The following is a 21,173-nucleotide window of genomic DNA, read 5'->3' on the forward strand; positions in this document are numbered from 1 at the left end:
AATCAAACACATGTGGATCAGAAGAGGGCATGTTTACTACCCCGAGGTTACACGCCATTGTTTGTTTACGTTTCCTGTAAAACTGTGGTCAACTATTTATTTTTAACTCATGCACGAATGTGACTTTGTTGAATACAATGTTAAATAAATAGGATTGTGGTTTCGGGAAACTGACTTGAAAGTGATGATCAACAGGGTGCTAAATGGCTTCTGTCGTGTCATCTGAAATGTATCCATAGCCTGTCAGACTGTGTATTAGGGCTGACCAGAACTGCTTCACTCACTCAATTCAATGGGCTTTATTGGCATGGGAATCATATGTTTACATTGCCAAAGCAAGTGAAATGGATAAACAAAAAAAAAGTGAAATAACTCTCCGTCGTTCTCCCTCTCTCGCACACACTCCCTCTTTTCCACGCGGGCTGGCACTGCATCTCCTCAGAGGTATAATGCTTTGCTTTGACTGGCAAGCAGGGGGCAGCCAAGAGAGGTTAAATGAGGGAATTGATGTTTTATATTAACTACCCAAATAGGGATCTGGGAGGGGAAGCCTATAGGGAGTTCCCCCCCCCCCCCCCCCCCCTCCACTTTCACTCTGAATTTCACTCATGGAATCTAAAAGGAACCAAAGTTTACCGGGTGTACATTTCTGTGCCGCAAAATAAATCCTGTATATAAAGTGGATAAAGAGAGAGAATCATGCAGAAGGCACACACACACACACACACCGCCTTGCCTCTTGGAAAATTCACATCACTAGCGCTTGGAGGGGTCAAACGATTTTATTGTTCCACTGTGGTTGCGCCACACAGGCCTGACATCACACACATAGATCAACACACACCTTGTGTGGGACAACACACAATCGATACACACAGACACAGAGATCATCACTCTCGCTCTCCGAATTAACATAGTAAAAAAGTTTTTCAAAAAACAAAAAAAACAAAGTGCAACCAATCAAAAATGAGATTGAGAAAAATAACAGACGGGTTAACCACAGCTAACAAGTATTATTTGGCAACGACCGTGTGGCTTGCCAGTGTTCGGTCCACTGGGACACAGAGCAGAGGCGTTTGGCACTGTCATTGGTCAATCTCAGGTAGATAGCGCAAGGTGCTTGTTCGGGCCAGGTGGCAGTCGGGGGAGATGTGACAGTATACAAGCCGACTGTGCTACTCCCGGTGAGGAGCGCCGTAGACGAAGGAGGAACCCCCTCCCCTCACTCATCCGGCTTCATCCGTCCAGCCATACTGTACTCTTACCCATCTCCTTGGTCATGACAGGCGGGTATGATCAATGTGGCTCTGTCATTTGTCAGCACACGGAACAGCTCTCAACCACGAAAGCAAATGTACTGCGTCATTCAAGTTGACATTTGCCGTGATTTGTTGCAATCGCAAGAACAGGTTTATGACCTTGATAACATTGCACAAAGCTTTGTGACCGTACTGTGCGCCAAATGTAACAATAAAGTGGTATTTATACATGACAAGATTTTTTAAAATAAAATTTTAAAAAGTATATCGACAGGTGAAGAATACATGGTATGATACGGTCAATAATACATTGAATATTAAAAAAGGCAAAAGCAGGAAACAAAGGAAGACGCTGTTCTACAATCAACGCTTTTGGTTCACCTTTCCCCACAGAGAGAATTTACAGTACTGTACAATTTAAAATACTAAATAAAACTAACTATTAAAACATGGCACAGGTAAAAATGTCAAAAGCTCTATTCTCATTGCTTTGCTTTTAGAGTAAGAGCAATGGAATCAAAAGGTTTGGCTGTGTTCCTGAGAGCCTTGGGGCCTGCCGCCTTGCGTCCTTGTCCCCGGTTGCTGAGACACCGAGGCTGGGTGCCCAGCAGTGTTCAGTGGGGCCTGGGTGGGGTGTGGTGGGGGACAGCGGGTGGCCCTGTGGATTACCTGAGTGAGGGGCTGGCAACCAGGTGCAGGTGGTTGGGTTTGGTGGGGATGGGGGGTTTGCTCCCGCGGGGAGGAGGGATCTGTGCAGGGGGCGTGGGGCTCTTCACGCAGAAGTTCTTCATCAGCTGAGCCACCCGACCACTCCGTGAACAGGTGTCTCCGACCCCCTCTGACACCACATCCTCAGACATGGCCCTGCGATAGGCTGCCATCACGCGGATATCTGGGAGAGAGACAGAGGCAGACATTAGATTAATGGTTAGAGGTGCCTTGCATCAGCGAACGGAGCTGAAGCTCACATTGGTTACGATGTCTTGGTCGGTTGTCGCGCGTCCCCGTAACTGGGAATGCTAATAAAACATTTTTTTTTTTTTTTAAAAGAGGTCTGTGAGCCTACCGGCATCACGGAACATTCTCCCTGAATCTCCTCTCCTATTTCTGCGCTTTTTTCCCCCCTTTCTCCTGCTCGCCCTAGCCTTCTTCCTCTACCCTCCCGGACTCTTCCGTCCTGGGCTGTAGTAGGCCAGACTGGAGGTCATCTTCATATGAAGAGGAGCAGGGACACAGCTGGGTGTAGTTGGTGTGCGTGTGAGACAGAGAGGCACAACGTTTGGGAGGGGGTATAATTGAGGGACGGGAGCGGAGGAGGGCCACGGGGACAGAGGCGGAGAGCAGACAGACGCTGTTCAGACACCAGAAGGCTTGAGGAGCCGAGTATTTTTAAGCGCGGTTCCCAGGGGGGGGGACACAGATGTGTGAGCACACACACACACAAACACTTAAACACACATAACCTTGGATCTTAACTTTTTATCATCTTAAAGTGGGATTAAAATGTATTTAATGGTCATTTTCTCTCAACGACCTACACAAAATACTCTGTAATAAGAAAGTGGAAGAATTTTTTTGATTCATGATTAATTAAACACTAATATAGTTTGATTAGATAAGTACCCCGAGTCGATACATGTCGGAAACACCTTTGGCAGTGATTACAGCTGTGAGTCTTCTTGGGTTAGTTTAAGAGCTTTGCACGCCAAGTTCTTTCAAGGTGTTGAGGATCATGGCAAGACAGCAATTTTCAAGTCCTGCCATAGATTTTCAAGGACAATTAAGTCAAAACGGTCACTTGGCCACTCAGGAACTTTCACTATCTTAAATGGTAAGCACATTGGCCTTGTGTTGTAGGCTATTGTCCTGCTGAAAGGTGAATTAATCTCCCAGTGTCTGATGGAAAGCAGACTGAACCAGGTTTTCCGCTAAGATTATGCCTGTGCTTAGCTCCAACCCGTTTCTTTTTTATCCTGAAATACTCCTGTCTTTGCCGCAGTCAAGCATACTTATAACATGATGCAGCCACCACCATGCTTGAAAATAAGGAGGCATTCATTCAGTCATGTGTTGTTGTTGGATTTGCCCCAAACATAAGGCTTTGCACTTAGGCCAAAAAGTGTATTCTATTGTCTTTATTTTTTACTGAATTACTTTAGTGCCTTTTGCGTACAGGATGCATGTTTGGAATATTTTTATTCTGTATATTTTTTATTATTCTTTTCACTCTGTCATTTAGGTAATTATTGTGGGTCACTACAATGTTGATGCATCTTCAGTTCTCTCATTACAGCCAACTAATGGCCTCATGGGGACATTCTTGAGCGGTTTCCTTCCTGTCCTGCAGCTCAGTTCAGAAGGACAACTTTATCTTTGTTGTGTCTGGGTGGTTTAACACAGTCGTGGCAAAAAGTTTTGAGAATGACACAAATATTAATTTTCACAAAGTCTGCTGCCTCAGTTTGTATGATGGCAATTTGCATATACTCCAGAAGGTTATGAAGAGTGATCAGATGAATTGCAATTAATTGCAAAGTCCCTCTTTGCCATGCAAATGAACTGAATCCCCCCCAAAACATTTCCACTGCATTTCAGCCCTGCCACAAAAGGACCAGCTGACATCATGTCAGTGATTCTCTCGTTAACACAGGTGTGAGTGTTGACGAGGACAAGGCTGGAGATCACTCTGTCATGCTGATCGAGTTCGAATAACCGACTGGAAGCTTCAAAAAGGAGGAGGGTGGTGCTTGGAATCATTGTTCTTCCCCTGTCAACCATGGTTACCTGCAAGGAGAAACATGCCGTCATCATTGCTTTGCACAAAAAGGGCTTCACAGGCAAGGATATTGCTGCCAGTAAGATTGCACCTAAATCAACCATTTATCGGATCATAAAGAACTTCAAGGAGAGTGGTTTAACTGTTGTGAAGAAGGCTTCAGGGCGCCCAAGAAAGTCCAGCAAGCGCCAGAACCGTCTCCTAAAGTTGATTCAGCTGCGGGATTGGGGCACCACCAGTAAAGAGCTTGCTCAGAAATGGCAGAAGGCAGGTGTGAGTGCATCTGCACGCACAGTGAGGTGAAGACTTTTGGAGGATGGCCTGGTGTCAAGAAGGGCAGCAAAGAAGTCACTTCTCTCCAGGAAAAACATCAGGGACAGACTGATATTCTGCAAAAGGTACAGACAGGGATTGGAATGCTGAGGATTGGGGTAAAGTCATTTTCTCTGATGAATCCCCTTTCCGATTGTTTGGGGCATCCGGAAAAAAGTTTGTCTGGAGAAGACAATGGGAGAGCTACCATCAGTCCTGTGTCATGCCAACAGTAAAGCATCCTGAGGCCATTCATGTGTGGGGTTGCTTCTCAGCCAAGGGAGTGGGCTCACTCACAATTTTGCCTAAGAACACAGCCATGAATAAAGAATGGTACCAACACATCCTCCGAGAGCAACTTCTCCCAACCATCCAGGAACAGTTTGGTGACGAACAATGCCTTTTCCAGCATGATAGAGCACCTTGCCATAAGGCAAAAGTGATAACTAAGTGGCTCGGGGAACAAAACATCGATATTTTGGGTCCATGGCCAGGAAACTCCCCAGACCTTAATCCCATTGAGAACTTGTGGTCAAATCCTCAAGAGGCGGGTGGACAAACAAAACCCCACAAACTCCAAGCATTGATTATGCAAGAATGGGCTGCCATCAGTCAGGATGTGGCCCAGAAGTTAATTGTCAGCATGTCAGGGCGGATTGCAGAGGTCTTGAAAAAGAAGGGTCAACACTGCAAATATTGACTAATTGCATCAACTTCATGTAATTGTCAATAAAAGCCTTAGACACTTATGAAATGCTTGTAATTATACTTCAGTATTCCATAGTAACATCTGACAAAAATATCTAAAGACACTGAAGCAGCAAACTTTGTGGAAATTAATATCCGTGTCATTCTCAAAACCTTTGGCCACAACTGTACATCATCCACAGCATCGTTATTAACCATGCTAAAAGATATATTCAAAATCTGATTTGGTATTGCTACCAATAACAGCCCTTCTTTTACAAGGCTTTTAAAATGCACCCTGGTCCTTCTAGTTAAATCTGTGCTTAAACTTCAATACTTGACTGAGGGACCTTACATATGTTGTATGTATGGAGGACAGAGGAAGAGGTAGTCAAAGAAATGATGTCGACCCCTATTATTTCACACATAGTGAGTTCATGTAACTTATGTGATTTGATAAGTCAAATTTAACTCCTGAACTGATTTAGGCTTGCCTAAACAAAAGGGGTGAATACTTACTGTATGCAATGACTATATTTGACTTATTTCATTTTTTATTCATTTGGAAAACGTGTATCATTCTTCCCATTATGGAGTATTTTGTGTAGATCAGTGATAAAATGCAAACAAAATCAATTTCAATCCCACTTTGTAACACAGCAAAATGTGAGAGAGAAAAAAAATCCAAGGGGAGTGAACACTTCTGATACCAACTATACTCACACACACACACACACACGCACAAATACACACACCCTCCTGCTCACAGACTCAGTCACGCATGCACCCATCTCTGACTAACCGCATCACATTCGATTCAGACACTGAGGTCCTGTGTTTAGTATAGAGGGTGTGTGTAGCGGGTGTGTGTGCAGCCCAGGAGAGGCAGTCAGTTCTATGGCCAAAGAAGCTTTAAAGCAAACACTTGATAGCGGTGAGGCATGAAAGAGACAGGCCCAAACTATCTTTAAAGGTTTTACTTTTCTTTTGTTGTTTTTCCCTCTCTCCCTCCCCCCTTTCCCTGTAGCTCGGCCCCCCTGCCTCCACCATCCTCTCCCTTTTTCCCCTCCCTGCCTCTGTCCCCCTCCCACCACCTTCCTCTCCCCCCTCCCTTCCTCTGCCGCCTGACCCGCGGTTCCTGTGTTAATGTCCTCTCGCCGCACTGCGTGGGCCTGCCTCTGATTGTCTCGCTGTGTTGTGTGGTCACCACGGAAACCCTGGATAGGCTCCAGCGATCGAGGTTGGACACGCATGCAGGCACGCATACACACAAGCACAGAGTCACACAGTCACAAGCACGCGCGGTCTGAGGCTTTTTGGTGCTTGGGTTTCGGTGTTGGTTCTGATAGGAATGCTAAACACAAGGAGTATGTGTGTGCCTGCACGTGCATGTGTATGAGAACGCAAGCGTGCAACGTATTCCTAACCATTACACGTGGGTACGGTGCGGGAATAGTAAGAAGAATTGTGCTTTTTCTTAAAATGTTTTTTTTTTTTTTTATCCCTCTGAGAAAACATCCATGTGAGGAAGATGATACCTCTAGAAACTAGACGCCAACCTAACCTGTCTTAGCAAAGAACGGCCCAAACCCACGCAGAACGTTCCACCAGAAACCAAAAAGCCAAACATCAAGCTGATAGACTCGCAGCTCTGTTAACACAAATGGAGCGGGGGAGAAAAAAAGCAGTCTGCTCCGCGGGTTACCTAACTGTGCAGCCGTTTGTAGGAAACCTTGGCAACACCTGATCACAGTTACATGAATTTCCTTCTGCTCCAAGTCACTGGTCAATATGATACACTGGCTGTCTGTCTGTGTCTTCAGACGGACCTTTGAGGCGGCTCCCGCTCTTCACACCTCGGCCCAGTCCCAGTCCCAGTCCCAGTCCCAGCCCCAATCCCAGTCCCAGTCCATACATGCAGTGGGGGAGAGTGTCACCCACCAGCACCAAAATAAAAGCAAGTCTAGCTCTTTAAATTACCCCCTCCTCTCTGGCACAGAGGGAGGAGGGGGAGGAAGGGGGGGGCAGAAGTGGGGCAGAGGGCAGAATTCCGGAGCGGCACGTCTGTGCAGTGAGCCAGGCCGCGGGAGGGTCAGGGTTGGGAGGGGGAGGAGGAGGGGGCGGGGGGCCGGCACGGCGCTGTGTGGAGGCTGGGGGCCCTGTCACTTATCAGCTCCGGCCGAGCGTCGCCCCGGGCCAGAGTCGGGAAGCAGCGCTGGAATGTGTGTCCTTCTCTCTGAAGGTGAGGAGAGGAAAGGCAAGCCGAGGGAGAGAGCGAGGCACACACACACACACACACACACACACACACACACACACACAGCGAGCCAGCAGCTGCAGGAGACTGATACACTCGCATGCACACATACTCACACGCACTATCACCTACTCTCTACCCCAACCCCACCACCCTTGGGGTGCACACACACCAACATTCATGGACATAGGTCAATATACACATTAACACACTCATATCTTATATACTCACACAAACATATTAAACCCCCAAATAAAACCTGTCAGAGGTAGTAATAAACATGAACAAACTCCCTCAAACTGTGTGTAAACACCGATAGACTTTCCCATACATAAAATATGGGTACCTACAAGAACAACACGTACACACTCAAGCATGGCGGTCTCTTAACACTGTTTTGGTTACTACATGATTCCATGTGTGTTATTTCATAGTTTTGATGTCTTCACTATTATTCTACAATGTAGAAAAGAGTAAAAATCAATAAAAACCCTTGAATGAGTAGGTGTGTCCAAACTTTTGACTGGTACTGTGTGTGTGTGATATATATATACACACACACACACACACACACACACACACACACAACTGTTTGGGGTCACTTAGAAATGTCCTTGTTTTTTAAAGAAAAGCACATTCTGTGTCCATTAAAATAACATCAAATTGATCAGAAAGTCGGAGTGGGAGGCACCGGGGCCTCCCACTCCTCTTTCTATTCTGGTTAGAGCCAATTTGCGCTGTTCTGTCAAGGGAGTAGTACATAGCGTTGTACGAGATCTTCAGTTTCTTGGCAATTTCTCGCATGGACTAGAATAGACTGACGAGTTTCAGAAGAAAGCTCTTTGTTCCTATCCATTTTGAGCCTGTAATCAAACCCACAAATGCTGATGCTCCAGATACTCAACTAGTCTAAAGGCCAGTTTTATTGATTCTTTAAAATCAGCTCAACAGTTTTCAGCTGTGCTAACATAAAAGGGTTTTCTAATGATAAATTAGCATTTTAAAATGATAGACTTCGATTAGCTAACACAACGTGCCATTGGAACACAGGAATGATGGTTGCTGATAATGGGCCTCCGTACGCCTATGTAGATATTCCATTTAAAAAACAATAATATATATATATATATATATATATATATATATATATATATATATATATATATAAATATATATATATATATATATATATATATATATATAAATAAATATATATATTTTTTTAAATATCAGACATTTCCAGCTACAATAGTCATTTACAACATCAACAATGTCTACACTGTATTTCTGATTAATTTGATGTTATTTTATTGGACAACAAATGTGCTTTTCTTTCAAAAACAAGGCCATTTCTAAGTGACCCCAAACTTTTGAACGGTACCCACACACACACTAAAAAGATGGCGCCGATAGAGATGGCAGCTTCACTTCTAGTCCTTAGGAAACTGTGCAGTATTTTGTTTTTTCAAGTATTATTTCTTACATTGTTAGCCCAGAAAGCCTTAAGTGTTATTACATACAGCCGGGAAGAACTATTGGATATCAGAGAGACGTCAACTTACCAGCACAACCAGCACTACGACCAGGAACACGACTTTCCCAAAGCGGATCCTTTGTCTGCACCTCCCAGGGCATTTGAACTGATTCCAGAGGCTGACCCAAAACAACACCGTCGGAGGAGAGGGTGCTGGAGCGGTCTTCTAGTGAGGCTTCGGATGCGTGCACAACACCCGCCGCTTCCAAGTATATTACCTCGCTAATGTCCGGTCCCTAGTTAACAAAGTCAACGAAATTAAGGTAAGATTTGCTTTCCAAAGAGATATCCGGGATTGTAGCATACTCTGTTTCACAGAGACATAGCTAGCTGGACACATCCCGTCGGAGTCCGTACAGCCAACGGGATTCAGTACATCGCACTGACAGGAACAAACATCTCTTTGGTAAGAAGAAGGGCAGGGGTGTACGTTTCAAGATTAACGACCCATTGTGTAATTGTAACAACATACAAGAACTCAAATCGTTTTGTTCACCTGACCTAGAATTCCTCACAATCAAATGCCGACCGTATTATCTCCCAGGAGAACTCTCCTTGGTTATCGTCGCAGCCGTGTATATCCCCCCGCAAGTGGCTACCAAGACAGCCATCAAGGAACTTCACTGGACTTTACATAAATCGGAAACCATATATCCTGAGGCTGCATTTATTGTAGCTGGGGATAGTAACAAAGCTAATCTGAGAACAAGGCTAGCTAAATTCTATCAGCATTCCGATTGCAGTACACGAGCGAGTAATGCTCGACCATTGCTACTCTAACTTCCGGAATGCATACAAGGCCCTCCCCCGCCCTCCTTTTGGCAAATCTGACCATGGCTCCATTTTGTTGCTCCCCTCCTATAGGCAGGAACTAAAACAGGAAGCGCCCGTTCTTAGGTCTATCCAACTCTGGTCTGACCAATCGGATTCCACGCTTCAAGATTGCTTCGATCACGTGGTCTGGGATAGCTTCAGACAATAACATTGACGTATACGCTGACTCAGTGAGCGAGTTTATAAGGAAGTGTATAGGAGATGTTGTACCAACTGTGACTATTAAAACCTTCCCTAACCAGAAACCATGGATTGATGGCAGCATTCAAGCAAAACTGAAAGCATGTACCATCGCATTTAATCCACGGCAAGGCGACTGGAAACATGGCCGAATACAAACAGTGTAGTTATTTAGTCCGTTAGGCAATCAAACAAGCAAAGTGTCAGTATAGAGACCAAGTAGTCGCAATTCAGCGGCTCAAACATGAGACGTATGTGGCAGGATCTACAGACAAAGAAAACCAGCCCCGTCACGGACATCGACATCTTGCTCCCAGACAAATTAATCAACTTCTTCGCACGCTTTGAGGACAATACAGTGCCACCAACACAGTCCGCTACCAAAGACTGTGGGTTCTCCTTCTCCGTGGCCGACGTGAGTAAAACATTTAAACGTGTTAACCCTCGCAAGGCTGCCGGCCCAGACTGCATCCCTAGCTGTGTCCTCGGAGCATGCGCAGACGGGCTGGTTGCTGTGTTTTACGGACATAATCAATCCCTTTCCCAGTCTGCTGTCCCCACATGCTTCAAGATGGCCACCATTGTTCCTGTTCCCAAGAAAGCTAAGGTAACTGAACTAAATGACTATCACCCTGTAGCACTCACTTCTGTCATCATGAAGTGCTTTGAGAGACGAGTCAAGGATCATATCACCTCCACCCTACCTGACACCCAAGACCCACTGCAATTTGCTTACAGCCCCAATAGGTCCACAGACGACGCAATGACCATCACGCTGCACACTGCCCTATAATTTCAGCATTCAACACCCTTGTACCCTCCAAACTCGTCATTAAGCTTGAGCCCCCGCCCTGTGTAACTGGGTCCTGGACTTCCTGACGGGCCGCCCCCAGGTTGTGAAGGTAGGAAAACACATTTCCACCCCGCTGATCCTCAACACTGGGGCCCCACATGGGTGCGTTCTCAGCCCTCTCCTGTACTCCCTGTTCACCCACGATTGCGTGGCCATGCACGCCTCCAACTCAATCATCAAGTTTGCAGATGACACTACAGTGGTAGGCTTGATTACCAACAACGACGAGACAGCCTACAGGGAATAGGTGAGGGCCTTCGGAGTGTGGTGTCAGGAAAATAACCTCTCACTCTCAATGTCAGCAAAACAAAAGAGATGATCGGGCGCACCCCCCTATCCACATCGACGGGACAGCAGTGGAGAAGGTGGAAAGTTTTAAGTTCCTCAGTGTATATTTCACCGACAAACTGAAGTCGTCCACGCGCACAGACAGTGTGGTGAAAAAGGAGCAACAGCACCTCTTCAACACTGAAAACCTTCACTAACTTTTACAGGTGCACAATTGAGAGCATCCTGTGGGGCTGTATCACTGTCTGGTACGGCAACTGCACCGTCCTCGACCGCAGGGCTCTCCAAAGGGTGGTGGGTTCTGCACAGCGCATCACCGGGGGCAAACTACTTGCCCTCCAGGACACCTACAACACTCGAAGTCACAGGAAGGCAAAAAAGATCATCAAGGACAATAACTACCCGAGCCACTGCCTGTTCACCCCGCTATCATCCAGAAGGCGAGGTCAGTACAACAGGTGCATCAAAGCTGGGACAGAGACTGAAAAAACGCTTCTATCTCAAGGCCATCAGATTGTTAAACAGCCATCACTAGCACAGAGAGGCGGCTGCCTACCTACAGACTTGATATCATTGGCCACTTTAATAAATGGAACACTAGTCACTTTAATAATGTTTACATATCTCACATGTATAAACTGTATACTGTATCCTTCACGATCTACTGCATCTTAGCCGCTCTGTCACTGCTCATCCATATATTTTATATATTCTCATCCCATTCCTTCACTAGATTGTGTGTATTAGGTTTTTGTCGGGGAATTGTTAGATATAACCTGTTCGATACTGCTACACTGTCGGATCGAGAAGCATAAGCATTTTGTTACACTCCCAATAACATCTGCTATCCATGTGACCAATAAAATGTGATTTGACCCACACACACACAGAGACAGATAGATCAGACATGTATACAAAAAATATGTATAGATTTTTTTTAAACATCTGAAAATAAGTAACCCATTCAAATGACATACGACTTCGCCATCTTCACTTGAAATGTCTCAATATTGTGAAGAAACATGCAACCCATGAATATGTTCTGGTTGAATTACAGGTTCCACAGCCAGGACAAAGAAACACAGTTCTTCACCTCATTGTAAGGTTAGCACACATCCAGCAGGGGGAGACGGGAGACGGCAGACAGTTTTGTTCCGGCTGACTCTGTTAGAGGACTGGCTGCAGTGTGATCAGTGGTCCACTGGGTGGTGCTGGTCTAGCTCCCTCTCAGCCGGTGTCTGGTTTGTGAACTGGGTCACTTGTCTGTCGAGCTGGGATGTGGGCCGCTGATCAAAACCAACAGCCTATCCTGATCACCCAGAGGAACGCTGTCCAAACATTGCTAATTAGACTGATAGTAAACTCACTCCTAATATTACACAGTCAGGGAAAGCTAGACAAGCTAAGATACTGAGGAATTCTACGGAATAGGGGAGACCAAAAAAAATACAAAATAGAAATTGCAACAAGACACAGAGACGATGCCATAAAGCAATCAACTACAAGGGCAAAGCCAATAACTCACTATATGTGAGGCTCAGAGATACAAGAGACATCCATCATCATACACTGATAAAAGTAATGTTCGTTAAGAGGGACTGTGGAAAACATTAGACAAACACACATAGTAAGAGATCCCCCCCGAGAGCGAGTAGCCAATAGAGAGGCAGAGGAGGTGTGGGACCATGACACTGCTACCTCTCCCCCCTCCCAAAAGGCGGAGGCACTGGCCTGCTTTTAGTCTGCCAGTTTATACAGATTCCAGTGGGCTGAGGCAGCATTTGGCTAGGACGCTGGGCAAATAAATCCCCATCGCTAACTGCACTAGGAAAGCCTAACCAACACTATAGGGGCCTACTGCAGAACCATGGTGTAACTGCCCATTATGAACACACACCAGGTAAAAGGGATTCGATGTCAGATCATCTTTGTCACATACACATAGGCAATTCTCTTCCCTGCCACGTGGGTGCTGTCTTTTTTTTTGGAGGGGGGGGGGGGGGGGGGGTACAACTTCATTACCAAAAGTGTTCAATAAAAATGTGTCCTGGTGTCTACATGCTTCCAGGCCCGAATCTGTTACTCCCACCATTCACAACAATCTCAATACATTCAACTTTGACCCTAGCTCAGTGTTAGAATGCTGTATCTGTGCCATTGGTGCTGTATAAAATGTTCTTCTTCTTCGGTGTTTGAAAAATGTATAAAGCTAATATTGGTAATTTACCGCCACCTGCACTGCTGGAGTCCTGAACCAAAATATTGTGTGTCATTCATTTATTGTGGCCACTATTTTATAGCTTAAAGCCATTTACAAACCGTATAACCCAATTTGAAGAAGACAATGCTCTGGTCAATGGCTGATTGCTCTCAACCCATAGAAATCCCCACCCATTTGACTACTTTAAAATGGTAGAATCCCTTAATGGCAATGTCCATGCTAAAACTATACATCTCTATGGAGGGAACCCAATCTCTCATGCTGCTCTACTCTCTTACCTCGGCTGATGGGTGTCTCCTGGGGGTGGGGCTCAGCCGGCTCCTCGGGGTGGAGTCTGGTTGTGACGGACAGCGGGACGACGGTCGTCTTCTCCGGACCGTGTGGTTTGGTGGTGCTCTTCTCTAGAGCGTCTCTTATGGCCGTGCTGCTAGCCACAGGGGACGGAGCGATGGTCCTGTGGAAAGGGGACGTTGAATAGATGCTAGGGACAGGGGACGGAGTGGAGCTTGGGACAGGGGACGGTGAGACACTGGGGACAGGGGACGGAGTGGAGCTGGGGACAGGGGACGGTGTCACACTGGGAACAGGGGACGTTTTGACAGAGCTAGGGACTTGAGAGGGCGTGATGGTCTTCTCTGAAGCGCGCGCTTTGGCAGTGCTCTTCTCTAGAGCGTCTCGGATGGCATTGCTGCGGGGGACAGGAGACGGTGTGACAATGCCGGGGACCGGAGACATTGTTACGGTGCTGGGGAGAGGGGACGGTGTGACGGTAGGGACAGGGGATGGTGTGGAGCTGAGGACAGGGGATGGTGAGATGGTGAAGTTCTTGGGGACAGGGGACAGCGCGGTATCTAGCCTCGGGTTGGCAGTGCCAGCTCTTGAGTGAGGTCTGCAGGAAGAGAGGACTGGCTTCTCCTCTAGAGCATCGACCTCTAAATCCTGCTTCAACTCAGCTTGCTGGGGAAACAGGAAAGAACAGTCAGTGTCCGATTCATTCATACCATTTTATTTGCATATTCGGCAACCGTTCTACCTGAATCCAATGCCTTCAGGTTACTGAGAGGTTTGATGGCATGCTTCCATACACAGTAAGTATCCCCCAAAATAAAATGAAACATGGGGTGCAGACACCATGAGCTAAGCAGGCCTGGGCAACGCCAGTCCCCGGGGGCCTGATTGGTGTCACAGTTTTTGCCCCAGTCCCAGCTAACACACCTGACTCCAATAAATCAACTAATCATGATCCTCAGTTAAAAATGCAATTAGTTTAAAATCAGGTGTGTTTGCTTGGGATGGGGGTGAAAGTGTGACACCAAATCAGTCCCACCGAGGACTGGAATTGCCCAGGCCTGAGCTAAGGGCAGGTTTAAGGCGACCTCGGCATCCATCATTAAGACCCCTCACTGTAGCATCAGCAGTACCAACTCACTCACACCCCCCCCCCCCCACCCCCCACCCCCACAAACAACTATCAGCTCCAAATACCGTTGCCGGAGATCATAGCCATTTGGATGGTAGTACAGTTCCAATTAACAACCTGAAATCTACATAACAACAAAATCTGTTTTAACAAACCGTTTCAGAATCTCAGTCTCTCATACCTATCATATTTAACAATAGGGTGGGGCTGTGCATTAGGACTTTGACATGGGTTGGCAGACACGTGCAGCAGTGTGTTTGGGAGGAGTCTTGTGTAAGGATGCATGAACGGAGTGATAGAGTTTTCTCCTGCGGTTCGGCTTGGCTGCGTGCAGTAGGAGACGAGATGGAAAGAGATCTCCCCTGCGCAAACCTCAGGAGACAATCCCATCCATCTGTGACTGAAACCCTCCCCTGTCTCTGGCGTTTTAATACCCTGATCAACCATCTGCTGCAGAGGAGACCAGAAACCAAGCTCCAGCGATTTTCGCTCCTCGTACACACACACATTTATTTTACCTTTATTTAACTAGGCAAGTAATTTAAGAACAAATTCTGATTTACAACGACGGCCGACACCGGCCAAACCCGGACGGCGCTGGGCCAATTGTGCGCCGCCCTATGGGACTCCCAATCACGGCCGGTTGTGATACAGCCTGCATGTGCGCACACACACACACACACACACACACACAAACAAAAAGAACACAAAACGAAACAATCACTCAGAAACACCCTTCATTCCACCCCACCCCAACCCAGTCCCATTGCAGCATGTGGTAGAGAGCAATGACATACATCCTGGAGGGCTGCTACAGTTCAGCTGCTCCCCCAGAGAGACAGAGAGAGACGTATGAGGGGTGAGGCGGCCAGACCAGGAGCAGCTGGAACAGAGAGAGAGACAGAGAGAGCTGGGAGAAAGAGGATCTGGAGAGAGGCTGAGAGTGAAGGGACAGCTGGCCTAACCTCCACACCCTGGAACGAGGGAAACAGTGAGTGAGTGAGTGAGGGAGTGAGAGTGAGAGTGAGAGAGTGAGAGAGAAGGGGTGTGGGTGTCCAGAAGAGTCAGACGTGTTCAAGCCATATTTAAGGAGAGCCGAAGGGTGGATTAGTGAAATGCAAACCACACTTAGCCAGGATATTTGAGCAAGTGTTTTGAAATTCGAACCATCCATGTCTGTGTCATGGCTATTCGTGCTGAAACCTGCCACTACTAGCACCGCTGAGACAATGACACGTGTTGCCTTCTCAACCCCATACCCAGCCAGGAATACTAGGAGATTAAGGTCGTGCTTTCCCCTCTTTGTTTACATGACATCATCATCGTCGCTGTTCAGGGAAGTGACGATCAAATGGCTCGCCCTCCACAACCCAGGGAATAACCCAACCTCTTACTCTACAACCGTGCACAGCGTTATACACACCTAAACTCTGTGTTAAATGAACGTAGCATTTAAAAAATTACTACCAACAGAACAGGTGTATTAATAGTGGTCGTTTGATTCAGCAATAATATTAATACGGCATCAAACTATTGAATCAAACTACTATTAACACACTGGTTTATCTTTAACGTCGCTGCATACCTACCTTTATCAAAGCATAAACAAAATGTCCTCAATGTGCATAATGGACCAACTGATTTACGGAAGCCAAACTCACAAACGTGTTTATGTGATGCTTACTTTGTCCAGTGCTGCAGGGGGCTGCTGCTCACCCACTGACACCTGTGGGTTGAACACACAAACACAGGCCTTACTACTGGGCAACTCATAGCTTCTGAGCTGACGGACAAAGCAGTGATATGTGCAGTACATAACCGTACCTGTAGAGGGGGCAATGTCCTCACTTCCTCAGTGTTCTCCTGTTGAAAAAGCAGGAAACAGGTCAGTTGGTATGACCGATTTAAAACGCATTTGACTTTCTCGGACGGGAACCTGCTATGGGCGTGCAACAGATGTATATAGTGTAAGCACACTGTAGGCCTGCACAAGGCCTATACATTTAGATTCATTTCCTTGTGCTTATCCGGGACCATTCTCCAAACATTTCCAACGTTCTGTTTGCGGTACCAGCCCGTGGGTGCCTGGGATGGGCACTGGTATGCTCTACAGCCAAGATGGAGTGTCCACCCGGGCCTGCGCTCGCTATGTGCAAACAGGTTGCCATGACAACGCTGAAAATCTTCTCCCTCTTTTTAAGATGGCGTGAAAACGGAGGTAACCTCCCCTACCACACATACACACACACACACAATATACATGTGACACAGGCACGCTTCTCAATTTCATGGTTCGGTTCAAATATATCTAGGGTCAAACCAAATATGCAGGGTTTACTATAACACATAATAACCCCCCCCCCCCCCCCCCAATCACTCCCCCTCCTACACAATTAAAATACTTAATTTACATATAGATTTACACAAAGACACAGGGGTGGCACATGCACACACTAGGGACAGCACAGGAGGTTGGTGGCACCTTAATTGGGGAGGACGGGCTCGTGGTAATGGCTGGAGCGCAATAGTATTAAATACATCAAACACATGGTTTCCAGGGGTGGGATGCCATTCCATATGCTCCGTTCCGGCCGTTATTATGAGCCGTCCTCCCCTCACCAGCCTCCACTAACTCCCAGCCAGCGGGAAACACAAATGCAATAGGGAGGAGAGGGTTGACAGGAACTGTACAAAACAAAGTGGAAGACAAGATGTCGGGAGGGAAGAGAGGGATGGATAGGATGTGGTTGAGCTGGAAAGAGAAGAGCAAGGGAGAGAGGTGTTCTGCGGAGTGTTGGAGGTAACAATGGGGAGTAGAAGAGGGAGGGATGGAGTAAGGGAACAGTCAGGAGAGGGAGAGATAGAAGGGGTGATTTATTTGGCTGCTGAGCAATGACTCTCCCTCGTCTCACTGGCCCTCAGCTGTGTCCGAGATTAATGACAGCAACAGGAAGGTCTCTCTCACACACACGCACACACACACACTCACCTTTAAATTGAGCTGTATCCCTGGCTGTGTTTTGGGAAGCAGGCTCTCTCTCCCAGTTCTGACAGATTCTGAGACGGGTCTGTTTACCAGGTTGCTCTTCGGGGGGGTTGTCTGGTGGCTACAGACGGACCAGACAGGATAATCAAAACAGGGATGATAGAAAATGGCAAACCCCCAAAACCAACCTCCTACTCAATTTGATATGGACTATTACAACTCCACAGAACTGCAGGTAAAAAAATGTTTTTAACACTGCTGGTATTGCTGACGTGTCCGTACCGTGTGCTATTGTGCAGGCTTGGTGGTGCTTTCCTCTCCACGGGCCCAGAACAGATGAGTTTAGAGGTCTTCAGCTCGTCCACCTCTCCAATCACCATGACCGCCACATCACCGTCCCTGCCCAGCAACCAGCTCACATTCTTACGGTTGGCTACAGGGGACACGAAACACACTGAGGATGAGGAAAACCAAGATTTGTCATATTTATGTTTCTGTGGTAAATAGACATTGATGGGTTCCATATATGGACAGCAGTAGAGCAGATGATGGGGGGGAGGGGGGGGGGGGGGGGCAGAGAAAAGCCACCAAATCATTGAATACGACGACGTGGTTACATTGGGTTAAGGTTGAGAAATGTTTCTTCGTGGAAAGAAAGCAGCACACACACACACACACACACAAAACACACACGATCAGTAGAGGCAGCTATCCAGCCTACTTGCCTTGTAAATATCCTTTGCTATTCTGATGTTGTTTTCTGTATGTATTGTGATTGCTACAAAACGAGAAAGAAAAAAAACTTGAATGTCCTCAATGAGGCTTTCGTAATCGTGAGGGTTTTGGTTGAAAAGAAGGGGAGGCACCCCTCCAGAGCAGATTACCAGTGAACTGGTTCTGCCAGCCTGTCCTGTGGCAAATGCAGGGAATTCCACTGGGGCAAACCACGATGACATGCCCTGAACTCAGCCCAGGCAAGTCAAGACATACTAGCTAGGCAAACAGACAATTCTCTCAAAACGCAAGACACTAACTACAGACAACAAAACACTTGTCAAACTTGTGCTCTGGACTCGTGGAACCCAATACTCCTTCGCGCCTTGACTCACATCACACCCTCTCTGTTCTGAGACCCTCATAAACCCTAAGTCATGTTCCTTGTACAGTGGCATTTCTGATTTATATCCCTGAGATCTGCATATCTGTGGCGCGTTCAGGGATCACCGCGGGCCTAGTTACTGTGGCAATAAGACGCCCCGCCCTGCACTGCAGTCTATCATCTGCCACTAGCAAACGTCACCAGTCTGCCACGTTCTGTACTCAAAGCTCAGACACAAACCAAAAACGGACCTAACCACACACAGGACCACATACGATGTACGGAAAAACGGTCATAACAGCACGAGTCATGTAGCCTACATGCTACACATTATACAGGTGTACACATACACGCTACATATATATAGTTACAAACATTCAACAACACATTACACGCCAAACTAAATGGTAAATATAACTGAACAGATGAAAAACACAACAAAAAAAAAATTCTCCAGCCATATGTTGTATTTTTGTTCTCCACAATGCTTGTCCTGCATGCTTCCTGTTGTGTTCGCAGCTAATATTTGGAAGGAAGGGGCCAGTGGGCCTGGAGTCACTTCCTGCTTTGCACAGACACCTGGGTCCTGTGCTTGTAACAGACCACCATTTCCTCTGCTTCACACTAAGAAACACAAAACGAGGTCTGCTACAGTCTCCAAACACTTTGTGTTGCAACGTGAACTGTGACTACGAGATGATGAAAGGATCTCTAACTCTATAGTCCAGTGTGTGTGCGTGTGTGTGTAACACCGCAGCGTGTATCGGGGAGTGTGTGTGTGTGTGTAACACCGCAGCGTGTATCGGGGAGTGTGTGTGTGTGTAACACGCAGCGTGTATCGGGGAGTGTGTGTGTGTGTAACACTGCAGCGTGTATCGGGGAGTGTGTGTGTGTGTAACACCGCAGCGTGTATCGGGGAGTGTGTGTGTGTGTAACACGCAGCGTGTATCGGGGAGTGTGTGTGTGTGTGTGTGTGTAACACGCAGCGTGTATCGGGGAGTGTGTGTGTGTAACACAACAGCGTGTATCAGTGTGTGTGTAACACGCAGCGTGTATCAGGGAGTATGTGTGTGTAACACCGCAGCGTGTATCGGGGAGTGTGTGTGTGTGTGTAACACTGCAGCGTGTATCGGGGAGTGTAACACCACATTGTCTATCAGTGGGTGTGTGTGTGTGTAACACGCAGCGTGTATCAGGGAGTGTGTGTGTGTAACACCGCAGCGTGTATCGGGGAGTGTGTGTGTATGTGTGTGTGTGTAACACCGCAGCGTGTATAGGGGAGTGTGTGTGTGTGTGTGTGTAACACCGCAGCATGTATCGGGGAGTGTGTGTGTGTGTGTGTGTGTGTGAAACACCGCAGCGTGTATCGGGGAGTGTGTGTGTGTGTGTGTGTGAGAAACACCGCAGCGTGTATTTGGGAATGTATGTGTAACACCGCAGCGTGTATCGGGGGGAGTGTGTGTTTGTAACACCGCAGCGTGTATCGGGGAGTGTGTGTGTGTGTGTGTGTGTGTAACACCGCAGCGTGTATCGGAAAGTGTGTGTGTGTGTGTGTGTAACACTGCAGCGTGTATCAGGGAGTGTGTGTGTGTGTGTGTGTAACACTGCAGCGTGTATCAGGGAGTGTGTGTGTGTGTGTGTGTGTGTGAAACTCCGCAGCGTGTATTTGGGAATGTATGTGTAACACCGCAGTGTGTATCGGGGAGTGTGTGTGTGTGTGTAACACTGCAGCGTGTATCGGGGAATGTGTGTGTGTGTGTGTGTGTGTGTAACACCGCAGCATGTATCGGGGAGTGTGTGTGTGTGTGTGTGTAACACTGCAGCGTGTATCGGGGAGTGTAACACCACAGTGTGTATCAGTGTGTGTGTGTGTGTGTAACACGCAGCGTGTATCAGGGAGTGCGTGTGTGTGTAACACCGCAGCGTGTATCCGGAAATGTGTGTGTGTGTGTGTGTGTGTGAAACACCGCAGCGTGTATTTGGGAATGTATGTGTAACACCGCAGCGTGTATCGGGGGAGTGTGTGTTTGTAACAACGCAGTGCGTATCGGGGAGTGTGTGTGTGTAACACTGCAGCGTGTATCGGGGAGTGTGTGTGTGTGTGTGTGTGTAACACCGCAGCGTGTATCGGGGGAGTGTGTGTTTGTAACAACGCAGTGCGTATCGGGGAGTGTGTGTGTGTAACACTGCAGCGTGTATCGGGGAGTGTGTGTGTGTGTGTGTGTAACACCGCAGCGTGTATCGGGGAGTGTGTGCGTGTGTGTGTGTGTGAAACACTGCAGCGTGTATCGGGGAGTGTGTGTGTGTAACACCGCAGCGTGTATCGGGGGGTGTGTGTGTGTAACACCGCAGCGTGTATCGGGGGGTGTGTGTGTGTAACACCGCAGCGTGTATCGGGGGGTGTGTGTGTGTAACACCGCAGCGTGTATCGGGGGGTGTGTGTGTGTAACACCGCAGTGTGTATCGG

General features: G+C 47.2%; 1 protein-coding gene across 1 annotated transcript in view; it reads right to left on the reverse strand.

Moving 5' to 3' along the window:
• Window positions 1-762: 762 nt before the first annotated feature.
• LOC139418637 (proteoglycan 4-like) overlaps window positions 763-21,173 on the reverse strand; it is a 33,403-nt gene continuing 12,992 nt past the window's right edge. Inside the window, exons 3-8 of the mRNA XM_071168250.1 lie at window positions 17,890-18,040; window positions 17,611-17,728; window positions 16,446-16,484; window positions 16,306-16,347; window positions 13,480-14,158; window positions 763-2,151 (exon numbers count right to left, since the gene is read on the reverse strand). Coding sequence (XP_071024351.1) covers window positions 1,925-2,151; window positions 13,480-14,158; window positions 16,306-16,347; window positions 16,446-16,484; window positions 17,611-17,728; window positions 17,890-18,040 — 1,256 coding nt within the window. The 3' untranslated portion in view covers window positions 763-1,924. The remainder of the gene's footprint in view (window positions 2,152-13,479; window positions 14,159-16,305; window positions 16,348-16,445; window positions 16,485-17,610; window positions 17,729-17,889; window positions 18,041-21,173) is intronic.

Source organism: Oncorhynchus clarkii, chromosome 10, assembly GCF_045791955.1.
Source record: "Oncorhynchus clarkii lewisi isolate Uvic-CL-2024 chromosome 10, UVic_Ocla_1.0, whole genome shotgun sequence".
NCBI lineage: Eukaryota > Metazoa > Chordata > Actinopteri > Salmoniformes > Salmonidae > Oncorhynchus > Oncorhynchus clarkii.